General features: G+C 42.1%; 1 protein-coding gene across 5 annotated transcripts in view; it reads right to left on the bottom strand.

The window, feature by feature from the left end:
* ATP2C1 (ATPase secretory pathway Ca2+ transporting 1) overlaps positions 1-22952 on the bottom strand; it is an 87224-nt gene that overhangs the window by 63869 nt on the left and 403 nt on the right. For 4 of the 5 annotated variants that reach the window (XM_050938346.1, XM_050938349.1, XM_050938350.1 and 1 more), the window contains exons 2-3: positions 22686-22830; positions 728-838 (exon numbers count right to left, since the gene is read on the bottom strand). In XM_050938346.1, coding sequence (XP_050794303.1) covers positions 728-838; positions 22686-22691 — 117 coding nt within the window. In that variant the 5' untranslated portion in view covers positions 22692-22830. The remainder of the gene's footprint in view (positions 1-727; positions 839-22685; positions 22831-22952) is intronic. The other variant, XM_050938348.1, reaches the window with a different exon arrangement.

Here is a 22952-nt window from a genome sequence, read left to right as displayed (position 1 = left end):
TTAAATATTCTCAAAGGCAGTGATAAAAAGTACCTGCTTTTTCTTTCATGGGACATGATTTTTAGATGGCAGAGTACTTTAATTATGAATTTTAGAAAAATATTTAAGATACTGTATGAGACACTTGCTCATAATTTCTATTTTATTTTGAAATGGTGCTTGAAATTTTAATGAAAGGTTTCTCAAAACAGAGTTTCAACGGTCAATTTAAAAAAAAAAATCAGGCTTGCATTCAAAATAGCTAATACACCTCTACCCTGCTATAAACACGGTCGTGGGGAGCCAAAAATCCCTACCGTGTTATAGCTGAAACCCATTACATCAGGGTAGGGGCAAGCAGGGCTCCGGTGGTGATTTAAAGAGCTCCGGGCTCCAGCCACTGCGGGGAGCCCCAGGCCCCTTAAATCATTGGTGGAGCCCCGCTGTCACAGCCCCAGGGTAGGGGTGGCAGGGCTCCAGCAGTCATTTAAAGGGCCCGGGGCTCCCCGCAGCAGCCAGAGCTCCAGGCCCTTTAAAGCGCCGCCGGAGCCCTGCTACTACCACACTATATGCAAATCCGTGTTATATCAAGTCACGTTATAGAGGGGTAGAGGTGTAGCTGAAATCAAGCTGAAAGCCAATATTTGTATCTATTTGCATAAGAGTGTATACAGAATCTTAAGTAGCCTCCTAAATAGTTGCTACTATAGCAGTATTGTAGTAAGTAAACAGTTAAAACACGACTTACTTGAAGAATGCTTGCAACTTCACTTACAGGCAATTCACTTGCTTTTTTTGAAGTCAGTACAGGAATCATTGTCTCATTGTCACCATTAGGTATTTGTTGAAAACCTGCAACCTAAGATATAAAAAACACAACTGTTAATATTGTTTCAATAATTACACTCCAGGGTGATCAAATCTGGCTAACTTCATGATATACTAATCTCTCCATTTCAACAGTCAGTAGAGCGCTCACTTTCACTTACGTGAGGCATCCAGTAACTATACAATATTGTACTATAAAAATGCAACTCAAACAAAATAGTTGTATTAACTTTGAGAAAGCACATTCAAAAATCAGAGCTTAATGCAGTGACTGTGCAATATAAAAGACTAAGTAGGTGACTGTCAGGAAATGTCATTAACAAACAAGTGGTAATGTTCCACCGAGTAGATCCTAAATATTACATGCATGTATAATCCTTTAGCTCACTAATTTTAATGGTTGAGCAAAACAAAAGTAATTTTGACAACTCCCTGATGGATTTCACTTCATGCTATTTCTCCATGTTTATTCCCCCCTCCCCTCCACACACACACACACGCAGTTCCTCACACCTCGCCAACCTTTCTTTTCTCTCCTACTGGTAATAGCTCACCTTAACTGATCACTCTCATTAGAGACAGACAGAGAGAGAGAGACAGTGTGTGTGTGTGTGTGTGTGTGTGTGTGTGGGTGGAGAGAGAGAGCTCTTCCTACTGTACTTTCCACTGCATGCATCTAATGAAGTGGGCTGTAGCCCACGAAAGCTTAAGATCAAATACATTTGTTAAGACTCTAAGGTGCCACAAGTACTCCTGTTCTTTTTGTGGATACAGACTAACAGGGCTGCTACTCTGAAACTCCAAGCTCTATGTTCTCTACTGGCTAATTCATGAAGCCTTTAGCAATGTTGTCTGCTCTTTAAAGCAGGGTATGGAGAAAATTTAAAAAGGTTTTGTAAAACAAACCAAAACGAACAGTTATAAGATGCAAAAAGCCTATATGAGCCAGTATTATACTCAGAGTCAGGTGCGGTAAGAGTTTCATGTTGTTATAATTCATAAACTGTGCAGAGCAGTAAGATGTTTAACATTGTGAGATATCAGTAGTGTGCATCAATATTGTACTGAAGATTCTTCTTTTCTGCTGGCAAGGATATTTAATGGAATTGCAGAGAAGTTAAATGATCTATTAAGGACTGAAAGCATTTCCAGCCACCCTCCCACCTCCCCTTATCCCCCCCACCAAAAAAAAAAGCAGTTTCCTCTTCTCAAATTAAGAATTAAGGTCTTAGTTGGACAACCACTTAAAATTGCTAATGCCAGTTTAGTCATTTTTAAATATCAAGAAATTCAAGATCGCAAATTATGCATTTGCAAATGTGTGCCTTTATAAGTGTATATAATACACACAACACCTAAATCCCTTTATGTATAGGAAGTAGCTTTTCTATACAGTTATAGCTGACAGTTGCCTAGAGTGTATATTTGAACTTATGGAAACATCTTCACCTCTCCCTTCCACCCAGAGAAGAGATCCCACAGTGACATCTTCATTTCCCCTCACATCTGCTCTGTGCCAGCAACAGTGTTGCCAGGGAGCAATCCTCAACACACTGTCCATAGCACCAAAGTCAACTCTGTATCCACTACTCCCCATCAGCATTGCCCTTAAAGCATTTCTAAGTCCCGATAAGCATCTATGAAGTGACTGTCTCTTCCCCACCTGCCAAATGAGGACACTTGTTCAGAGGCATCCTTCTACCAACAGCAACCTTGTCTCAATGGTGATCCCTCTAGGCAGCAGGTTACAGAGACACTATACCTCTCTAGTGGATTAATTTAAAAATCTCTCCTCTACAGGGTGAGGTTTGATTTGCAGTTGTCCTCCTGGGAATGGCAGTAATATCTTTATCAGCACCACCTTCTCTGCAGGAATGCAGACTAAGTCTTCCATCAACAAGATGGAGGCAGAAAAAAAAAGTCACAAGAAGAGCTAGACTCTCATGGAATCCATGACTTTCACAGGTAGCATTACAAAGCTACTTTTACTTTCTGCAAAGATCAGGATGATCTTGGATTTATGATGTGCTATCAAGGGCATAAGTGATTTAATTAAAAGGATACCATTGCCAAAAACAATAAGAAGTCAACTGGATTGGAATTTTCATTTCCCCTAGGCCTTCTCCACTACCCCAAGTCAGGGTGCCCGTAGAGATCTCTAAAGCAATGAAAACTTTCCTTGGCCCAGTTAGTACCAGCAGACCTTCCCCTTCCCCAAGCAGCTTCCGAAGTCATTTGCCATCTACTCGCCAACCTTCTCAGCTTCCCCCAAGGTTCCATATCTTGAGTCCTACTCCCAATCCAAAACATACCTTCCTGCAGGCTTTTTAAAACCAACAGGAGCTGCTGCGGATTTTAAGTCTTTACTAAGGTGGTAAAGTGATGGCCACAGACATGCCTATTCTGACAGCAAGCTGAACATTCTCAGTTGGGTTCAAAAAAAGTTCTTCATTTTCAACTGATGGATTAATCATTTTCAACACCTGGATAATCTGAGTGGCTCTGTTTCTCTGAACACTACACTTTGGCATATTGTCCATCAATGCGTAGAGCTGCATAATGTGCAAGGTGAGCCTAGCTAGGACTACTACCAAGCATTGTTTCAGACTCTGTATGAAGAGGGTAGATCAAAAGAGTCTCATACAGGAATAGCAAACTCTTGTATAGATGCTCGTCTGTCACACTGAGGATTTTGTTGGCTCCTGCGATTTGGAAAGAAAATCTATTCTGGGCCTTCCTTGGGAGCTTCTGTTCTAGATTCCCGCCCCTTCCCATGCTAGAGGAACAGTCCCTTCTAGAATAACCTGGGTGTTGGTACAGATTCCTATGCTACATTTGATAATGAAGGTTGATGCCTCCCTTCATTTTCATGCTCAAAGCAAGGATCATACTGCTAGATAGTGAGCCACTTGCTTTTTATCTAGTAGCTTTTCCCTAGAAGGATAGGAAATAAGTATTTTGAATGGCTTGAATGGCTTCAGTCAAGACTTTGAGGTTTCTATATAGTCTCCTCATTTGTATGGGATCTTTTGGAAGGAAGTCTCCTTCTGAAGGTATGACTGCATCTCAGTAGTGGAGCAGCAGCTGCACCCACCTTCAGATTTAGCAATCTCCCAACTTAGTTGTCTTTAATGTAACATTTTAGTTTAACACTTGGTTTTAACCAGAAGTACCCATTTGGATCTTATGTCCACAAAGCCTTATACACAGGAAAAATCCTGATTCTAAAAATGCTCAAACAACTACTTTCCCTTCCTGAAAGTTATTGCATTCTCTCTTCTGGGGAGAGAGAGAGGGGAAACTGAAAGCCTTAACACTGAGTATTTTAGCAGAGACTAAGTAACACTCAGGGCTTTACTAAATCAAGAGCCATTTTAACATGGAAAGGGAATTGATTTCTCACTCACCCCAGGAAATCCCATTATGGCATAGCTGAGTCCTTATGTGCCTCTGTTCCGAGCACAGGCTGCATTCAGTGCTCCTTAACAGGGTCCCCAGGCTGACACCCACAATTCTCACTCCATAGATACCCGAGACAAGGCTTCTCTGCACACACAAACACGTTGCCATTTGGGGGAGTAGGGAAAAGAATAATAAGCCTGATATAGAGTACTGTGAGGGAGTCACAGTGAGGAGAGAAGCCCCACTAAACACTCCTTCAGTTTGGAAATCCAAGGAGAAAGGGTTCAAACCTTGATTTTTATATCACTTGCTCATTAACAGTGTAAGCTGGGGGCAAGGGGCCACATACTTCGTATTTTATGTAGGCGCAGCACACTGTGTACATCAGGGGCTTTTCACATCCCCACCCCTTGCGTGCCACCTGTTCATTGCTCTCCTTTTTATGGACTCCCTGCAACTCTCCCAATCTCCCCCATCCAGGGTTCTGTGCAATCCCCATTCCTTCCCTCCTCCCATATCACAATCCCCCATTCTCCCACACCAGCAGCCCTGCATACATCAACCATGGCAGTGGCTGTGTGTGTCCTCCATTGTCTTCTTCCCCCATGAGTGTTTCCCAAACTCCTACTGCCAGCGGTTCTGTGTAACCCCACTTAACCCACATCAAGACCTTTGTGTGCACCCCTGTTCTCCCTTTCCCATATAGGGTCCCCCTGGCAAGGGACCTGTGTGAGCCCACAGAGTCCTAGGGAAAAGAACATCTTCCTCTGTCTGATGCCTCTCCTTTGCCCCATGGCTGGAGCTCTGTGTGCCCATGTTACCCATATCAGGATCCCCAATCTCTTCCTCACCAAGGGTTTGTGTGCCCCATTTCTCCCCCCATACTAAGGGATAGATTACACTAGAGAGCGGTGAAGATACACTGATGGGAGAGCTCTCCATCAGCTTAGTGCAACAACTCTGCCTCAGAGGCAGTAGTTATATGTGGGGAGAGGCCATTCTATACACCGGCACTTAAGTCAGTACAACTTAAGCTGCTCAGGTATATGGATTATTCACACTCCTGAGCAATATAAGTTAACACATTTCTATATAAGTGCAGATAAGCCCTTGGGGACATGTGCATGCCCCCATTTCCTCAGACTTCCCTCTTCTTCCACCACCACTCTTCCTTCTATCTGGGATTCATTCAGGGTGTGGATATGTTAAAATCTATTGGAAGGATAAATTAGATGAAATGCAGTGTCCTGGAAACTGTTAATGGATGCCATCAACCAGTTGTTCGATCTATAGACAATTACAGAGGTGTTTGAGGCTGTAAGACATTCACAAGCTCTGCCAATTTCTTATTAAGGGAATGCTTATGTCTTTTGAGGACACAAAGCTTCTAGAGTTTCCAAGCATTACCCAAGTATGCAGACTGAGAGAGCATAGTGCCCAGCTCAAAACTCATGTCCTGGCACAACAGGGGTCAGACTTGCAGCAGCAGGACACAGCTTGCCCTCAGGCTCTTGAAAACCTGCTCTTGGACTTGGCTTGATGTTTACAGAGCTTCTCTGTTGCTGTGGAGAGATATAGAGGGCTTGCTAGAGTGATACCACACTGGAGGAACCAGAGGGTTAGAACCTTAATGCTCTAATGAGTGGTCAGTTGAGGAGAGGGACAGTGCAGCTAGAAGTTGAAAACGAAGTTAAAAATACAAAAGTGATTGAGAGAAACTGAATTGTCAATTTGTTCCACCACAGGAAGCAGAAACTCTGGTGCCTGAAGTGCAAGGCTTAGTCCTGGAGGACCAAGCAAAGCTGTCCCACCTCTGAGTTCCACAGGTCAGACATATTACATGTTAATTACAAACGAGAAGAGAGGCTGTGCAGTAGCAAGCTTAAATCTGGTATTTCCTAACTTTTGAATGCTTGACCTTGCAACCTCAACTTTAAGTGTTTTTGTATGTAAAGCTATCCATTACTTCAGCTCTGAGTAGGTTTGTACAGAAATCAATCCTCTGTTTAAAATACCAGACGATCTCAGTACACTGGGTGCATTACGCTGGAGCTTTGTTAGGTTACTTACTTACAGGCATTACCAGAAAAGCACTTCATTAGGTACTCGGACATTTAAGTTAAATCATATACTTAAGTCACTGAGTGGGAGCCTTACATAATGTTTATCAGTGTAGCATTTTCAAGACCCAGGCCTGGTTTACATTAGAAAATTAAGTTGGCATAACTGCTGCTCAGGGACATGAAAAATCCACCTCCAAGTGGCATATTTACACCAACTTAAGTTACCAGGTAGACAGCACTAAGTCAATGGAAGAATTTTTCCATCCATCTAGCTACCACCTCTCAGGGAAATGGATTACCAACACCAATTTGTAACTCCCCCCACTGACACTGTGCGGTAGTGAATTTAAGTGTAGATACACCCTCAGGTTGAATCACTATGAAACCAGACCCATCTCACATTGCTACTAGGCAGTTTCTCTGTGATTAACTATTTCCCTCCAGCAGCTAAATAGCTTTAGCTTGTTTGTGGTACATTAGTATTCTTCTGTGCTGGACAATGATAGTGTCCTAACATTAGAAAAATGAAAAGAAACTTCATTCAGACCTACAAGAGATGTGTCTGCCAAGATGAAAGCTAAGTGCCTTCCTAGCACAAACTCTAAAGGAACAAAATTTTGATCCAAGCACAACCAAATATACATTTGAAAAAAACTGCCTCAGACAAATGAGAGGGAAGGAATTGTTTTAAACTTCCATGCATGACAGAAAGATGAGTAAAGAGGGCTTCATGGAGATCAAGAGTTAAATATAAAAATTCTAAAAGCCTATTTCCAAAGGAGAGTCATTCTGTGCGGGGGGGAGGAAAATTTATTTTATTAAGACTAATTTTGTTATCTGGCATGTTGTGGGAATTGGGGATGCTAGTTAGTCAAAAATTCCGATTAATTAAGGCCTGGTCTACACTAGTCTTATTTTGGAATTAGAGTTAATTCAGAAAAAAAAAATGACTCTGTCCACATGACCAAACAAGTTTTTTCCATTTAAAGGGCTCTTTAGTCCGATTTCTGCACTCCACCTGGGCAAGTGGAGCAGCACTTAAATTGAGATCGCAATCCCAGGTTAAAGGTATTGTGGACACAATTCAATGTTATTGGCCTCCAGGAGCTATTCCAGAATGCTTCCTTGTGATCGCTCTGGACAACACAACTCCGATGCACTAGTCAGGTGGGCAGGAAAAGCCCTGAGAACTTTTGAATTTCATTTTCTGTTTGGTCACCATCAGCACAGGTGACCATCAGCACAGTCCACCATCACAGGAGATCATGCAGTCGCAGATTTGCAGACGAGCTCCAGCATGGTCCAAACGGGAGGTACTGGATCTCATTGCATGTCGGAGAGACAAGTCTTACGGCAGAACTACCAGGGATTATAATCAGCAGAGAATTTAGCAAAAAGAGTAGGGAATTAAGAGGAGGCATGGGCAAAAAAGTCTCCCAATAACATTACTTTGTTATTTTAAAAGATAAGTTATGTAGTTACATGTAGCTGTAGACCCCAGAGTGAAACCACGGGTCCACTTAAGTTAATGGCAAAAAAAATTTCAATACAGACAATTTCACACCAAATCAGAAGTCTGTGTGCTGTTCAGAACAAAGGAATCTTGCCCCTCTAGAGAATTTACTCCATTAATGTCACAGATTTAGTCAAATACCCTCTTTCAAGCACTCACCAGCCTGCTATGAGGGAAACAACTGCTGGATCCCACGTGTTTTAATCCTCCAGAATCTGAACAGAATGCAGGTATTGCCCATCTTGGGGTTCTTAGGCATACTCGCAGGGTACAGATCCTCTATCTAGCCCCCTTTTCTGAGAGCTGAGACCTCATGCTCTAACTGCCCAGTCCCTGGAACTAGTATTGACCTCCTGAGACAACCCTATTTCTTAAGGCACCCTCTCTCAGCACTCCACCTGAAAACAAGAGCATCTGGTTTAGTTTACCTTTTCAGGGACATGACAGGTGTAGCACATAACATATACAAGAAGCCTATGCAAAATCTAAGACACTATTGCTTAGATTGCAAGAAATGCAGACATCTGTACAAAAAGATAAATCCTACATGCATCTCCCTGCCTCAGTTTCATTACCACTCTGGAGCATTATTTTGGCATGGGGTTTTTTTGGGGGGAGTGGGGGGCGGGGGAGGGCAGGGGGATGTTCAGGAATTTTCTGCTACAGTTCATGGCTTGACTTCTGACTCCAACCTCTTCCTCACAACTTTAGGTAGGCTTGCTTTCTCTCACCTTGATTGGTTCCCACAGCTAAAGCACCTCTCCCCCCACTACAGAAGCATATGCCTCTCTCTGCCTGCCCAAAATTTCTTGTGTGAGTCCCTAGAATTTATATGCCCTATCACCACCATCCAATTTCCTTGTCATGTTTTTGCAGGAGAGGGTGGAGTGGGGTGGGTTCCACTGCTCTAAAATGAGAAAACTGGTTCTCCTGACTTCAGGCAACCTCTTCAGCTTACCCATTATACAGTAATTTAGGGACAACGGAGAAGTTAGTTACCTTTTCTAGCAGGGAAGTGCTGTAACTCCTGGCACCCATGGTGGATTTACACAGAGAAATTCAATGGTATAGCAATTTTCAGAGTAACAACTCAGTAACACCAATGACAATAAGCTGTACAGACCAATTAGAACTTCACAATCTAGCATCACAGACCTACATAAAGAGTCTTCTACTTCCCTAGTCAGAGATAAAAGAATCAGAAACGCAAGTCAAGACTCCACATCTGTTTAAAAGTACATAGTATTAAAACAAGACTAATTTTGGTTAGTTTCCTTATCACAACTTATTCGGGAACAAAAAGGATTCTGACAGTCAGGACTGAACAATAGCCAATGATGTGCTGGATTTTACAAGATACAGCATGTATAGTTTTTCTTAAATTGCAGGGAAGAATCTGTAAGATCCCAGCTTTGTCTCTACGTGGTTTAATTTACTGTTAGTTTCATTCAACATTACGTTTTATTTCACAAACTAAAAGGTTATTTTTCCTAGTTGCATCCTCAAATTTCCCATTACTACATAAATTTAAAAAGTTAAAATTAGGGACCATAGCAGACGTGCAAGTGAACATGAACTCCCAGTGCAATATTATGGCAAAAAAGGCTAATGTGATTCTGGAATGTCTAAACAGGGGAGCAGTGAGTAGGACATTTGTATCATATAGGTGATTTTTACCACTGCACGTGGTATTGAGGAGACAAATACCGTATATAGTTCTGGTGTCCACATTTTAAAAAAGGATGTTGAAAAACTGGAAGCTACAGAAAAGAGTAAAAATGATTCAAGCTTTAGAGAAAATGCCTTACTGAAAGCAATTTACAGGCCTGGATCTGTTTATGAAAGACTGAGAGATGGCCTGATTACAATGCAAGTACTTTCTGTACAGATATGGTAGTTTCCTGCAGTATCCTCAGAAAACCTTGTTTCTAATATCCTGGGACAGACAGCTCCAACTACACTGCATATATACATCCAGTTCACACAAGTTCTGGCAAGAGACTCCACAATTACTAGATATATTGGCAATTTTAATCCTCTACTTAAAATAATTAAACTTCTTAATTTGTGTTGCTGTTATAAGGGCATGCAGTGATAGAACTAGTGTCTTGGGTACATGCTTTGTTCAGAGTTCTCTGGACACCAGCCAATAGCAGGCATTTGCATGCCATCCATCAACTAGTAGCCCTGACAGTCTTAAGTCCCTCATGTTATTTGTAAATCAATAAAGATGCTAAAAAATTCTCCACCATCCATTCCCCAACTCAGAATACAAATAGGATGAGAGCATAATCTGTTGTAACTACACACAACCTCAAAAGAGCAAGACCAGATGAGAGGTTTTCATCTAGCATCCAACTTTAGAAGATCCACGTTCTTGAAGTCTACAAAAAGTTCAAAGGATGTCTACCATACCAAAGGTGCATTGCATATACTGGAGACAGATTTCTTGGAGAAGTCCAAAATCAAGGTGACAGGGTGGATTTGATTAAATCATCATTTAAATCACTAAATCAGAAAGACTCGATTTAATCATGGATTTCTACATAAAAGTGCATTTTGGTTGGTTGTTATAACCTTAGTACACATTCTTCACAACTCAGAGATAGATGTAGGTTTCATTCTTAGAAGGTATATGCTGTACATTTTTAAGCGATTTCTTTTGAAAACTTTTCAGATTAGTTTTACATCTATATCAAAAAATGAATGATTGATTGGTTATTTCAATCGAAGGTAATCAAAGCAGACATTTATGAAGTCTTTGGAAGTGAACTGTCTCCAATTCAACAGGTTAATTGTCAATATTTGGAGGATTTCCTGCTATGCTGTATTACGGCTTGTTTAAACTGGCAATTTACAGCGCTGCAACTTCCTTGCTCAGGGGCATGAAATAAAACCACTCTGCACGCAGCAAGCCACACTTCCAGCACTGGTAGCTGTGCCCCTTGTAGAACTGGGATTTTTAGAGAGCTCTTCCCCCGTGCTGCACCGCAACCACACTGGCCACATTAAAGCACTGCCACAGCAGCGCTTTAGTGTTGTCAGTGCAGACTAGCCCTTAGGAGGTGAAAGTCACTAGAAAGACATTTAAATTGCTGTTTTAGTTAAATAAAACAATGTTATGTAGTCTGGATCCCCTCCCCCCCACAGCAAACATGTATTTTAACAAAACAAGCATATGAATTTTGGAATTTAGTTAAACATTCAAGTTTTTTAAAATCAAGCTTGTTTTTGTTAAAATTGTTAAACTAAAATAGTTAATGAAATATTTAAAAAATTACATTGACTGTTTGTTAGCCAGGTCAACATGAGAAACTTCAAATATTGGCTTCTGCAGCTAACTCAGTCATCTTCACCTTCATTTTCCTGTTTGTTTTTCTTTTCCAGATTATAAACAAGCAAGCTTTCCTGCTTTTTCAGGTTCCAAACAATCTCTCAGCTCGGAATGAATTAGTTCAAAGGAATTCGTCCACACCAGCAGAAAAAGCTACTGCTGTTAAAAGTGAGATTATCACTTCAACAGTCTCTGAAACCAGCTGTTCAAGTGAATTCCACCAGTTCACTCGTGTGACTTTTTTTAAAACATCAGCAAACATATATTTCTTGAATGGCTCTTATTCCCAAACTGGGTCTCTTTTACGTCCTGCTGTCATTATAGGTTTTCCCTTCTAGTGAGAATGGTATGGTAGATCTCAAATCAATGAAGGCTACACTCGGAAAGATCTCAAGACTTCTGGAACATGCTGCTCAAACAGTTTCACTTTTGTTTCTACTGACTGTCCCTCCCTTCTCACATTTGTCTCCAGACTTCTCCTTGTCCAGATCTATTCTGCCTCCAACAATCTTCTATTCATTGAACTTTTTGAAACTGTACTTTTAGGGAGGTAAGGGATTGACTGAGTACACAAATTTGCAGAGGGACAATAGGGTTGAGGCCTTATTTCTCATCTCTATATTTTATTTATTTAAAAACAAACATTTTTGCTGTTAACAAGCATGCTATCTCTGGAGAGACAAATCCACAGTTTGAGAACTACAAAATTATGCATCTCTGATGGCATCTGATAGACTGAGCACTAAGTCCCATTGGGTAGACAGAAAGATTAACCTAAATAATCTATACAGAAGCTCCTAGAACCCCATAAGATTGAGTTCCAATAGTTCATGGATTAGGGACCCATTTACAAATTTCTTTAAACATAATATATTGTCTCATACTATAGGATTAGAATTTATAATCCCCATTCCATGAGTAGATCTTTAAGCTACAATATATCTTAATCAAAAGACTCTTCAGTTTGGATTTTTTTTTTTTTATAAAGTGCTTTGAGGAAAAGCTCATTTAAATAAAAATAAATAGGATTTTTTTTCATTTTGTAAAAAAAATAATTGATTTTTTTGTCTACCCTGCAAAGTGAGAGGGGGGAAAAAAAACATATCCTGAAGCAGAACATGAGCATGCAAGGACATTCTTATAAAGAGTGGAAAAGTTGTGCTCTCGGTTCAAAAACAGATTCTCTAGTATAGGTAAGACAAATCACTGAAAATCCACAAAACATTATTCCCTGGGTTCCGAATTATGTGGCTACTTTGTAAATCTCCTGAATGCTGGCACACACTCCTCAAGGAAAGCAAACATCTCCCAAATAAAGATGCCTTAATACAAATATGGAGTCACAGACATATTAAAGAATAAGAGTGACAGATACATTTAAACTGAACCTCATCCTCCATATCTGTTCTGAGTGCCTTCATGTGTGGAATACAACTGAATCTTCTGAAGATTTCAAAACATATTCAAAGTCATTGCCTAAAGTCTTTCGGCACACAGGAAAGTCTACAATGGTACCTTTAAGGCGTGCTCTTCAAGGTTGAAAGTTGGCACCAGAGCAGCTGAGAATGCACTGAGGTGCTCACTAAAAGGCTTTACTTGTTGCCAGTATACCTGAGCACAGAATGAACGACAAAGACAGCCATGGTTCTTTCCCATTGTCTGTCATTTTGGGGTTTTAGAGAAGCAACATGTGGGACAACCAAGCTACTATTCAAACACACTGAAAGACAAAGACAGGACATAAGAACAAGAAACACTGCATTAAGTACTTGTTGAAAGATCTGGAAAATGTCAAATATTCTGCCAGAAACCAAGATTGAGACAATGTTGAGAGCAGAGGTGACATTTTGGGGACAGAACGTTGATAGTAGAAGAGTGCAGGTGATAGTACTTTTCCACTAGACTGTCAGTGGTATGTGTCTGTGGCTAGTTACAATTCACTTAGGACATTTTGGAAGTACAGGGGATTAAAATATGTTTTAGTCAGTTCTCTTGAATCACGGGAAGCTAGTTATTACTTGCTGTGAAGTGACCTTTGGAGGAGATGATCAGACCAGGAAAGAAGAATATTTTGTGGCCCTCAATAGTCGCTTCCTACACCACACACTTTATAAAGCCGCAATTTGAGTTTCTCAGATGAAAGGTGCTACTGTAAGTGCAAACATTAAGCCTCTACATTCCAATGATTATACACGTTTTACAAGTGTGTACGCTTGAACTGCAGTACATAAAACTGTATTAGAACTAGACAGCTTGCAAACAGAAATGAGTTTATATATTACCATGTGTGCAATTCAGTTTAAACTAGAGGATTAACTGAAGAAAAAAATATTGTTAATGTAAAACTGAAATGGCTTGCAAAACAATAAATGGTCTTCTACTACTGTGGTAACTAGAAAGTAGGTAGTCTTGTTATTAACTCACGCTCCATGAGCTAGTATTTCTAAACCATCAGCTATACCCTTAACAACCACACAGCTCCAATTACTTTTAATATATACTAAAAACAACATACGATATATACTCATTCATAAGCTGACCCCCCTAAGGTGGTTCGGTAAAAATAGCAAAAACTGTATGACTCTTTCATAAGCCGAAGTTTGCCAACCCCTGCTATATTTTAAAAGCTGGCATCACAAGAAACACTCAAAAGTTTTGATAGAATTATTTTAATGTAATCTAACCAAAAACCTGTTATAACAACTGAATATGTATTCACCTTCAAAATTAGTCAATATTTAAAGATCAGCCACTTCCCACAGCTCCCATTGGCTGAGAACGGCAAACCACGGCCACAGGGCACTGAGGGGCTCCATGCCAGCAGACGCTCCAGGTAAACAAAATGACAATGTATTAGATATTCAATTCAATGATTCCACAGAGTTTAAAATAATCAAATTTTGGTATAGATCCGTTTATACACTGACCCCCGCTCTTTGATGCGTCACTTTTTTACCAAAAATATTAGGCTTATGAAAGAGAATATACAGTACTCAAGCAACTTTTTATTACAGCTTACAATGTCTAGGAATAATTTTCAGGACACTGAACTCTGACATTCTTTGAACATTAGTTTGCTGCAAAATTAGCCTACTTATGGTAACAAGTTTTCCTGCAGATATTGAGCTAAAAAAGTTAGTGTATTCAGTACAGGTTTCTGAGAGTTGAATAATGAATAAAGGAAGAGCAGTAAATTTCCCTTTTAATATGGTTTACAAAACAGGTCATAAATGAGTTAAATATGGATTTCCCCTCCCCAAGTTTATGTCTTCATTACTGAAGCTTTTCTTTTCTTCAAGGACACATCTACACACATTGCTGCAGCTGTACCGATGCAGCAGTCTGGTGAAGATGGTCTATGCCAATGGAAGAGAGCTCTCCTATTGGAATAATAAAACTACCTCCACAAACAGAAGATGCTGTGTCAGCGAGAGATGCTCTCCCACCAACACAGCCCTGTGCATACGAGCACTTACATTGGTTTAACTTATGTCACTCAGGGAGGTTGCTTATTCACAACCCTTAGCGACAAAACTTATGCTGACAAACTGTAGTGTAGACATAGCCCAAGATACCCACAATGGTCTTTCTAGGCCACCCAATCCACAATTACTAGGTGTGTTTCTCCCCCCCCCAACCCCCCACTACTTTATATTCACATGATGTGATCATGTCACCATCTCTGAATTCCTTTACCAGCTCACTCTGTCCTACTGAAAATGAAAGTCTATCTATCATCAGCTTCAAGTGCCTGCAGCATTCCATTCTGGCCTACATGTATAATTTTAGCTTGTGTTCTTCCCCACAACTCATCAGGGTCATATTTACAAATCACCTCCACCTTCTTCTATTTCACCACTTCTGTTTTTTTAACAATTGCTTCCTGCTATGCACAAAATGCCTCTCATATCCTGGTATACCAAGCACCCACTCTCTTCACTACAACCTCTGTGTTGTCTTGTAGTATACAGACTAAGACAAACTTCATAATTTTTGCTATAATTTCTGTAATTTGTTGACATGGCTATCATTAAATTTAAACTGTGATTAGTGAACCAGTTAAATTAGGAGTCTTGTAGCAGTGCAGATAGAGTGGCAGACCAATTATATTTCCATGCTATATCCTTAGTCTGCTGTATTTCAACCCTATTTTACTCCTAGCGGAATTCTGCACCACTGTGCAACACAGAATTTTGCAGAAATTAACGTTCACACAAAATTTCCTTTCCCTCACAGAAATGGGCTGCAGTGCTTCTAGTCACCACTAGGGGCCATTGGACTTGGCAGAGCCCAGCTTGCACATAGACACTGCTGGGGGAAGGGAGAGGGAGCTAGGTGGCTCCTGGTAGCTGCTGTTCCCAGCATGCACCAAGGGAAGGAGAGGGCAGTACACAGAAAACTCTGTGCAAGCCTGGGACAGAAACAGCCTGATGCTCACCCTCCTGATCCCTGGGGAGGGAAGAGGGGTGTCTGGGCAAGCGGGGGGGGGGGGTGGGAAGACAGGGGACAGACACACCATACAGCTGAGATCTGGGTGTGGGGGATGCAGCTGAGCTCTGGGCAGGGAGGGAAGGGGGCAGAAAAACAATCTGGGTTATCATACAGGTTTACGGAATGCTTGCATAAGTCGGGGAACATCTGTATCACTTGTCAGCATGACTGATCCCAAATAGAGATTATAGTTTGACCTCAGAACAGGATGAAGAGGTTCAACTTGGGTAACTGAACAATAACCCTAGGTTCCTTTCTTCTTTCTTAGCATTTAGTTGTATATCCAGATTTCTACACCAGGCCTATGTCTGCCAAAAAGGGTGTTACAATTTGTTGCAGAATGGTGAAAAATTGTGTGAATAAAGTTAAAGACTACAGAGATGAACCAGAATGGTTAGTTTTACAGAAACCTGCATTCCTTTCTCTCTAGTTTAGCAACAATCCAGAGTGTTAGCACATTCAGATTAGTTTGGTCAAAATCTTATAACAAGATAGATGGCAAAAAAAAAATTAAGTTGGTAAAAGCGCATCTGTATCCAAGGGCAGGTACAAGAAAGTGGATAAGCCTTACTAGTTCATCAGCTTGTGTTGTTCTACATGTGGAATTGCAAGCTTTTTATTTTGAACAGCATATGATTAAGGAATAAGTATTTGCTTATGAAGTGAATCTTGTATTACTTTCTGTGCTCCATGATTAACTTTGGGGGGGGAGCGTGGGGGGGGGGGCAGAGGGGAGTTTTCCTCACCTCCCTGATTGAGGTTGGAAGTGTTTTTCTTGAGCTGGATAAAAAGTGTATCAGATTAGTGTTCCTTATCCTCCAACTGACCAGGAAACACCTGGAGCTTTGTCTCAAGCCTCAGCTTAAACATTCCCAGTTTGTCAACCTCAATACAAGAGATGGAGGCACAAGCAAGGTCCTGGGACAACACTGGTGGGAATTCCAGCTTCTGGGAACACTGCATTTCTCATTCACTTTGACCCCATTAGGGAATTAAAAATGGGCAAATTTATTTAATGTTGTCTTCCCGGAAGCATACCTGTATGTTAATACATCATTGCTTACCAAAACTGAGTTTGCAGAGGGTAATGTCAATTAGTAGAACAATGTTTCCTCTTTCAAGGTGAACCATTTAAACTCACTGCTCTGACTAATAAAATCCACTCTCAAGACCCAAAGTAGTAGTGTTTCAGAGCAAGACCTTCTTAAATGAATTTAATATCCTTTTTCCAAAATGTAAAACGAAAGTTTTAGTTCTAACTGCAATCTTTACCCACCTTTCTCTCCTAGAAATGATATTAAGTGCTACTTCAGATGGGATAACTAGAAGAGCTGCTAAAATGAAAGCTCCTAATATCTAGCTGTAAAAAAACAACAAACACAAAAAAAAAAGTCTTGACCAGGATAGGAAAGGAAGATGAGCTCACCCAGCACAAGGAAGAGTGGGAAGGAAAGGGACAGAGAATAGCAGATGTGCAAAACAAAAAAATAGATGCTTATTAACAGAACCACTTGTCAAACTTCTGGAAGAGATAATTCAAAGACTGAAAAGTGAAAGGAAGAACAGGAACAGGACAGGTAACATTTTCAATATTTTATTTTCTCTGTGTATTGTCCCATTTCCATAAATACCATGGATTACTCAATTACTTCAATCCCTGAACACTTGCTTCTCCATTCACATTTCACAACATAGATGTTAAGTGACCTGCACTTACAAAGAATTAGTTTTTAAATTAAACTGATATTATAAAATATCACTTAGAACAAACAATACATCTCTTTCTGGATCAGACTTCCTTTTATCTCAGGTATGTTACTCATTTCCCCTGCCTGCACCTCAGTTTCTCTCACTAATCTTAAGGCAGATGAGATACGCGTAGCATCATCCATACTATAATACCACCATCTACCTCTTATATAGCGCTTGACAAAGCCACGAATATCAAGACTGTCCCTAGAAAAATCAGGAAATCTGGTCTTCGGAATTTCAAAGCACTACACTGTTTTTTAATGCATCTGTCCTCACGAAGAAAGACTGTACTGCATTAGTTACTGGTTCAGTAACGCAATAGCTTATGAGATATCTTGGCAGCAAGAACAAAACAGGTTTGGCATTTCTTAAATTAATTCAGAAAATAAATCAGAGCTGATGGCAGACAGAAAGCGTGTATTAACATAGCAAGTGTTAGCTATCTAAATTTAACAGAGTTGAAGCTGTTCATCTTTTAAGATGCCTCCTTTTTTCCAGAAGATACTTCCACTTTCAAATGTAGTTTTATCATTAAGCTTACATGCTTTACTGATTTATTCCTATAGATATTCTCCTCACTGTGAACTGATTAAGAAATCCCCTTCTTTTGCAACTAATGTTTAGAAAAGTTAGAATCACAGAATATCAGGATTGGAAGGGACCTCAGGAGGTCATCTAGTCCAACCCCCTGCTCAAAGCAGGGCCAATCCCCAGACAGATTTTTGCCTCAGATCCCTCAAGGATTGAACTCACAACCCTGGGTTTAGCAGGCCAATGCTCAAACCACTGAGCTATCCCTCCCCCCACGACCTTTCCTAAAGTTCCCTCCAGTGACTAATTCTGGCACGGTGGGACCCACAACAAGGCAACGATCAATTCCCCTTCAATAGCCATTCCCACCTCCCCAAGTCTTGTGTCTCAGTGGTGGTAATGGGTAGGAGAAGGGATAATTGGGACTTCTGCTAAGATATACACTTGATTAACTCTGTCCATCAGGGTCAAGTTTCCTCCCCAGACTTACTCAGGAAGGTGGGGCTACTCCCCCAGCCCTGTCAGGAGAGGGAACAGGGAAACTCCCTATGCCCAGTGGAGGGAAAGGGGAGGGGTTATGCCAGGAGCAAGGAGGGAGCCTGCACTGCTCAGCAGGCTCGACCAGGAGCCGTTCTGGTGTTGGGGGCACAGGCTGAGGCTGGCCCCAGGTCGAACTCTACAGTGTAACAGATACAAAAATTATAAGCCTTATTTTTGTTATCGATTTCTAGCATACAGGATTCAGGCTGGATAAACACTTTATGCTTACCTACATTCAACTGTTAACGTTATTTTCATCTTTTTTACACTCAGTCTCCAATAGTCTCAATTTTTAAACAAGTTAGGTATTTCTTTACAATAAAAATATGTTTGAAATGCAGATTACTGAAGAAAATCAATGCAACAAGCTAACTAGGGTTCCAAATGGGTAGTCTATGTCCTACTATGAGGTGTTCTCTAGCATACATTCCCTGCTGTTCCACATTAATGCTCTTCAATTAGAGTACAGTACTCCTTTAGAAGGCTCAATAAAAGTGTTAAATTCCATATAAGAAACTCATTAACAATATCAGAGTGGCAAAGAAGAACTCTCAGTTCTCAAAGTAATGAACTAAAAGATTTTTTTTTTTTAGGACTTTGTACAGGCTAAAACCTACAAGTGGTTCAAGTGCCACTGCAAATTTCTAACAGGTTTCAGAGTAGCAGCAATACCCCTCTGCCATGTACTTTGTCCAAACTAGACAGTCTCTACGCAAAAGAATAAATGGACACAAATCTGACATCAGGAATCATAACATTCAAAAACCAGTAGGAGAACACTTCAACCTCTCTGGCCATTCAGTAACAGATTTAAAGGTGCCAATTCTGCAACAGAAAAGCTTCAAAAACAGACTCCAAGGAGAAACTGCTGAACTTGAATTGATATGCAAACTAGATACTATCAATTTAGGCTTAAATAGAGACTGGGAATGGCTGAGCCATTACACACATTGAATCTATTTCCCCCATGTTAAGTATCCTCACAACTTCTTGTCAAACTGTCTTAAATGGGCTATCTTGATTATCACTACACAAGTTTTTTTCTCCTGCTGACAACAGTTCATCTTAATTAGCCTCAGAGTTGGTTGGGCAACTCCCACCTTTTCATGTTCTCTGTTATGTATACATCTCCTCACTATATGTTCCATTCTATGCAGCCGACGAAGTGGGCTATAGCCCACAAAAGCGTACGCGCAAATAAATTGGTTAGTCTAAGGTGCCACAAGTACTGATCTTTTTGCAAATTTCTGTGATTCTACAATCACCATCTTGTTTTTAAAATAATTTCTCCCGTTGCTGCCTGAAAGACCAACACAACCAAGAGAAACTACACACAGTGCAGACAAAATGAGGAAGAACAGCACTGTCAATTTAGAGACTTAAAAAAAGTCTATCCTAACAGTCTCATGAATCCATTCCATCGTGAGTAGAATTCATTTTGATTTTGGAGTTAGCACTATTTTCTTAGCTTTAAATAGAAGTTTCTCCAGAAACACAACCTGCAGAAGTCAGAAGAAAAAAAAGAAGATTTAAGTTCAGCTGAAGCTGAAGGAAATTCCAAAGCCACAAATATACCTATCCAAAACCTGCAGAGGATCCAGATGTCACTGACAAGTTTTGACAGATTGACTTTATCATGAACTATAACAGGGGTTCTCAGCCCAGGGTGAGGGGAGGTGTCCGTGTTTCAGGGACCACAACCATGCTGCTCTAAGGCAGTGGTTTTCAAACTGTGGGTCACAACCCAGTACTGGTTGTGGTGGCTCTGGCCAGCACTGCAGACCACGCTGTTAAAAGCCCCATCAGCAGTGCTGCCGGGCTAAGGCAGGCTAGTTCCTACCTATTCCAACACCGCACTGCGTCCCAGAAGTGGCCAACAGCAGGTCCAGCTCCTAGGCAGGGGGCCATGGGGCTTTGCATGCTGCCCCCGCCCTGAGCTGCAGCTCCGCACTCCCATTGGCTAATTCCCTGCCAATGGGAACTGGAGGGGCAGTGCCTGCAAGCAAGAGCCAAGTGGAGCTGCTTGCATGCCTCCTCCTAGTTGCTGGACCTGCTGTGAGCCATTTCTGGGGCGCAGCACAGTCCCCAGTGCCAGGACAGGCAGGAAACCTGTCTCTGTATCCCAGCTGCACCACTGACTGGGAGCCACCAGAGATAAGTCCATGCCCCAATCCAATCTCCTGCCTAAGCCCTTAGCCCCTTCAAACCTGGAGCCCACTCCTGCACCCCAAGCCCCTCATCCCTGGCCCCACCCCCAAGTCTGCACCCCCAGTCCAGAGCCCTAATTCCCTCCCACATCCCAACCCTCTGCCCCAGCCCAAAGCCCCCCCTCATACTCTGAACCCCTCATTCCCAGCCCCACCCTGCAGCCCTCACCCCAACCCCTCATCCCCAGATCTGTTGAGTCATGGGCATCCACAATTTTTTTCTTTCTGGTGATCCAGTTGAAGAATAAAGCTGAAAACCACTGCTTTAGAGATTCTCAGATGGGCCTACTATGCAGTAGCGTAACTAGCGGGGTTCAGGGGAAGCAGCCGCTTCCCCTCAGAAAGTTTTCAAAAAGCGGCGCCTGCCAGGCCAGCGCTGGCAGTAGCACAGCCAGAGGAGCGAGGGCTCAGTGCAGCCTCAGCATCACCGCAGCCACCTTCTGTGGCGGCAGCTCAGGGCTCAGCAGCCAAGCACTCCCCGCCCCTTGCTAATACGGAGGGTGGAAAGAGGCAAAAGGGCCCCTGTGCCTTTAAGGCCGCCTGGCTGGCGAGCCCCATGTGGAGCGCACTGAGCGCCGGGAGCAGGGCGGGGACAGGCAGTGGCGCAGGACGGAAGGTGAGCAGCGGGGGTCTGGTGTCTTGCACTGGGGGGGTCTGGGCAAAGGGCTCCCTGAGGCCAGACCTGCAGGGCAGGGGCGCAGGCCGTGCTGTCCGGACAGGGGACCCTGGAGTGGGGGCGGCGGGACCCTGCGGGTGGGGCCAGGAGGCACAGTCCGGTGGGGGACACTTGCAGAGTGTGCTGGGCAGAAGAGACTCTCCCAGGGATGCGGGGGGGGGGTATCCGCACCCCCGGGAAGCGCACAGGAGTCCTGAGCCAGCCCCACAGTTAATCTGGGGGGTGGGGATGGGAGGAGTCGGGGCCTGTGGCCAGAGGAGGAGCCAAGGGAGGGAGCCTTTTATTTTTGCTGCCCCTACACTTAAAACCTGGCTACAGCACTGCTACTATGTAGTAATGTGCATGGGGGGTTCAAACTATAGGAAAGGTTGGGGCGCGGTCATCACTGGACTATGACAACTATTAGTAAATTTATTACTGGAACACTTAGATATCCCACCTGAAGGAAGTGGTATGGTAACAAAGCAGCCTGTTTTTAGATAGACAAATTATTATGTATGATGTTTCAAGATACTACGAATGTGAGATTCCTCAGTGATGCATTTTCATAATCATCAGAACACCATAACATCTGTTACTCAATTAGGAAAAAAACAGAGTTGAAAGACTACTCTAATGACTTATTCACAATACGCAGAAGAAACCTGTTTTAACTCCATAAAACAGAACTACAATTATGCAATTTAAAGAAAAAAAGTACCTCTACCCCGATATAACGCGGTCCTTGGGAGCCAAAAAATCTTACCGCATTATAAGTGAAATCACATTATATTGAACTTGCTTTGATCCACTGGAGTGCACAGCCCCCCTCCCCCCGCGCGCTGCCTTACCGCGCTATAGCCAAATTTGTGTTATATCGGGTCACATTATATCGGGGTAGAGGTGTATTTCCAATTTTCAATATTAGTTCTCTCTCTGAGGAACTGGCAATCCAAATAACCACCAATGAAAGAATTCACTAGTTTTAGGACACCTGTTTAATTCATTATTTTCAAAGCAACTAAATGTGCATTTTCCAGTGTCAATAAGACCACAGAGATCTATTTACTGTTACGACATTCTAGAGGAGAATTTATTTCACTATATTTTGCAGAGAATGAACAAAACAAAAAGCTTGCACCACAATTATGTTCAACAGATGTTGCCACAAAGATGATAGCTCTATGATGTATAAGGTATGATTGCAGAATAAGATGCAGCAACTCATAAAACCCTCAGCTACCAGATGAACATGTCAAAGCAGTAGTGTAAACCTAGACTGGTGTACAAACAGCTGTATGACCTACGACCACCAAATCACATGCAAACCCCCTCCACCTCTACCCTCTCTGGGGTCCAATGAAGTCAATGACTCTGATGAGAGTTTTACCTTCATTTTCCATCGAAACTGCAACTTGGGTTGTTAGTTACAAAGACTTTAGCAACAGCAGCACTGGAGCTGGCACAGAGAAGAGGGAGCCGCCCCAGATCCCAGGCAGTTACACAGCTCCCATTGCCCCCACCTGCAGCAACATCTGCAAGAAAAACGGGCGCTAGCAAAAGTAAAAGCGGATCTCCGGGTCCCTTGGCTCGCGTACACCCGCCCGCACCGAGACAGACACGCTCCCGGGGTGAGCTAGCTGGCTGGCAGCTGCCA

Source organism: Gopherus flavomarginatus, chromosome 2 (assembly GCF_025201925.1).
Source record: "Gopherus flavomarginatus isolate rGopFla2 chromosome 2, rGopFla2.mat.asm, whole genome shotgun sequence".
Lineage (NCBI taxonomy): Eukaryota > Metazoa > Chordata > Testudines > Testudinidae > Gopherus > Gopherus flavomarginatus.
The sequence above is the reverse complement of the archived record's forward strand: the minus strand, read 5'-3'. Positions and strand labels throughout refer to the sequence as shown.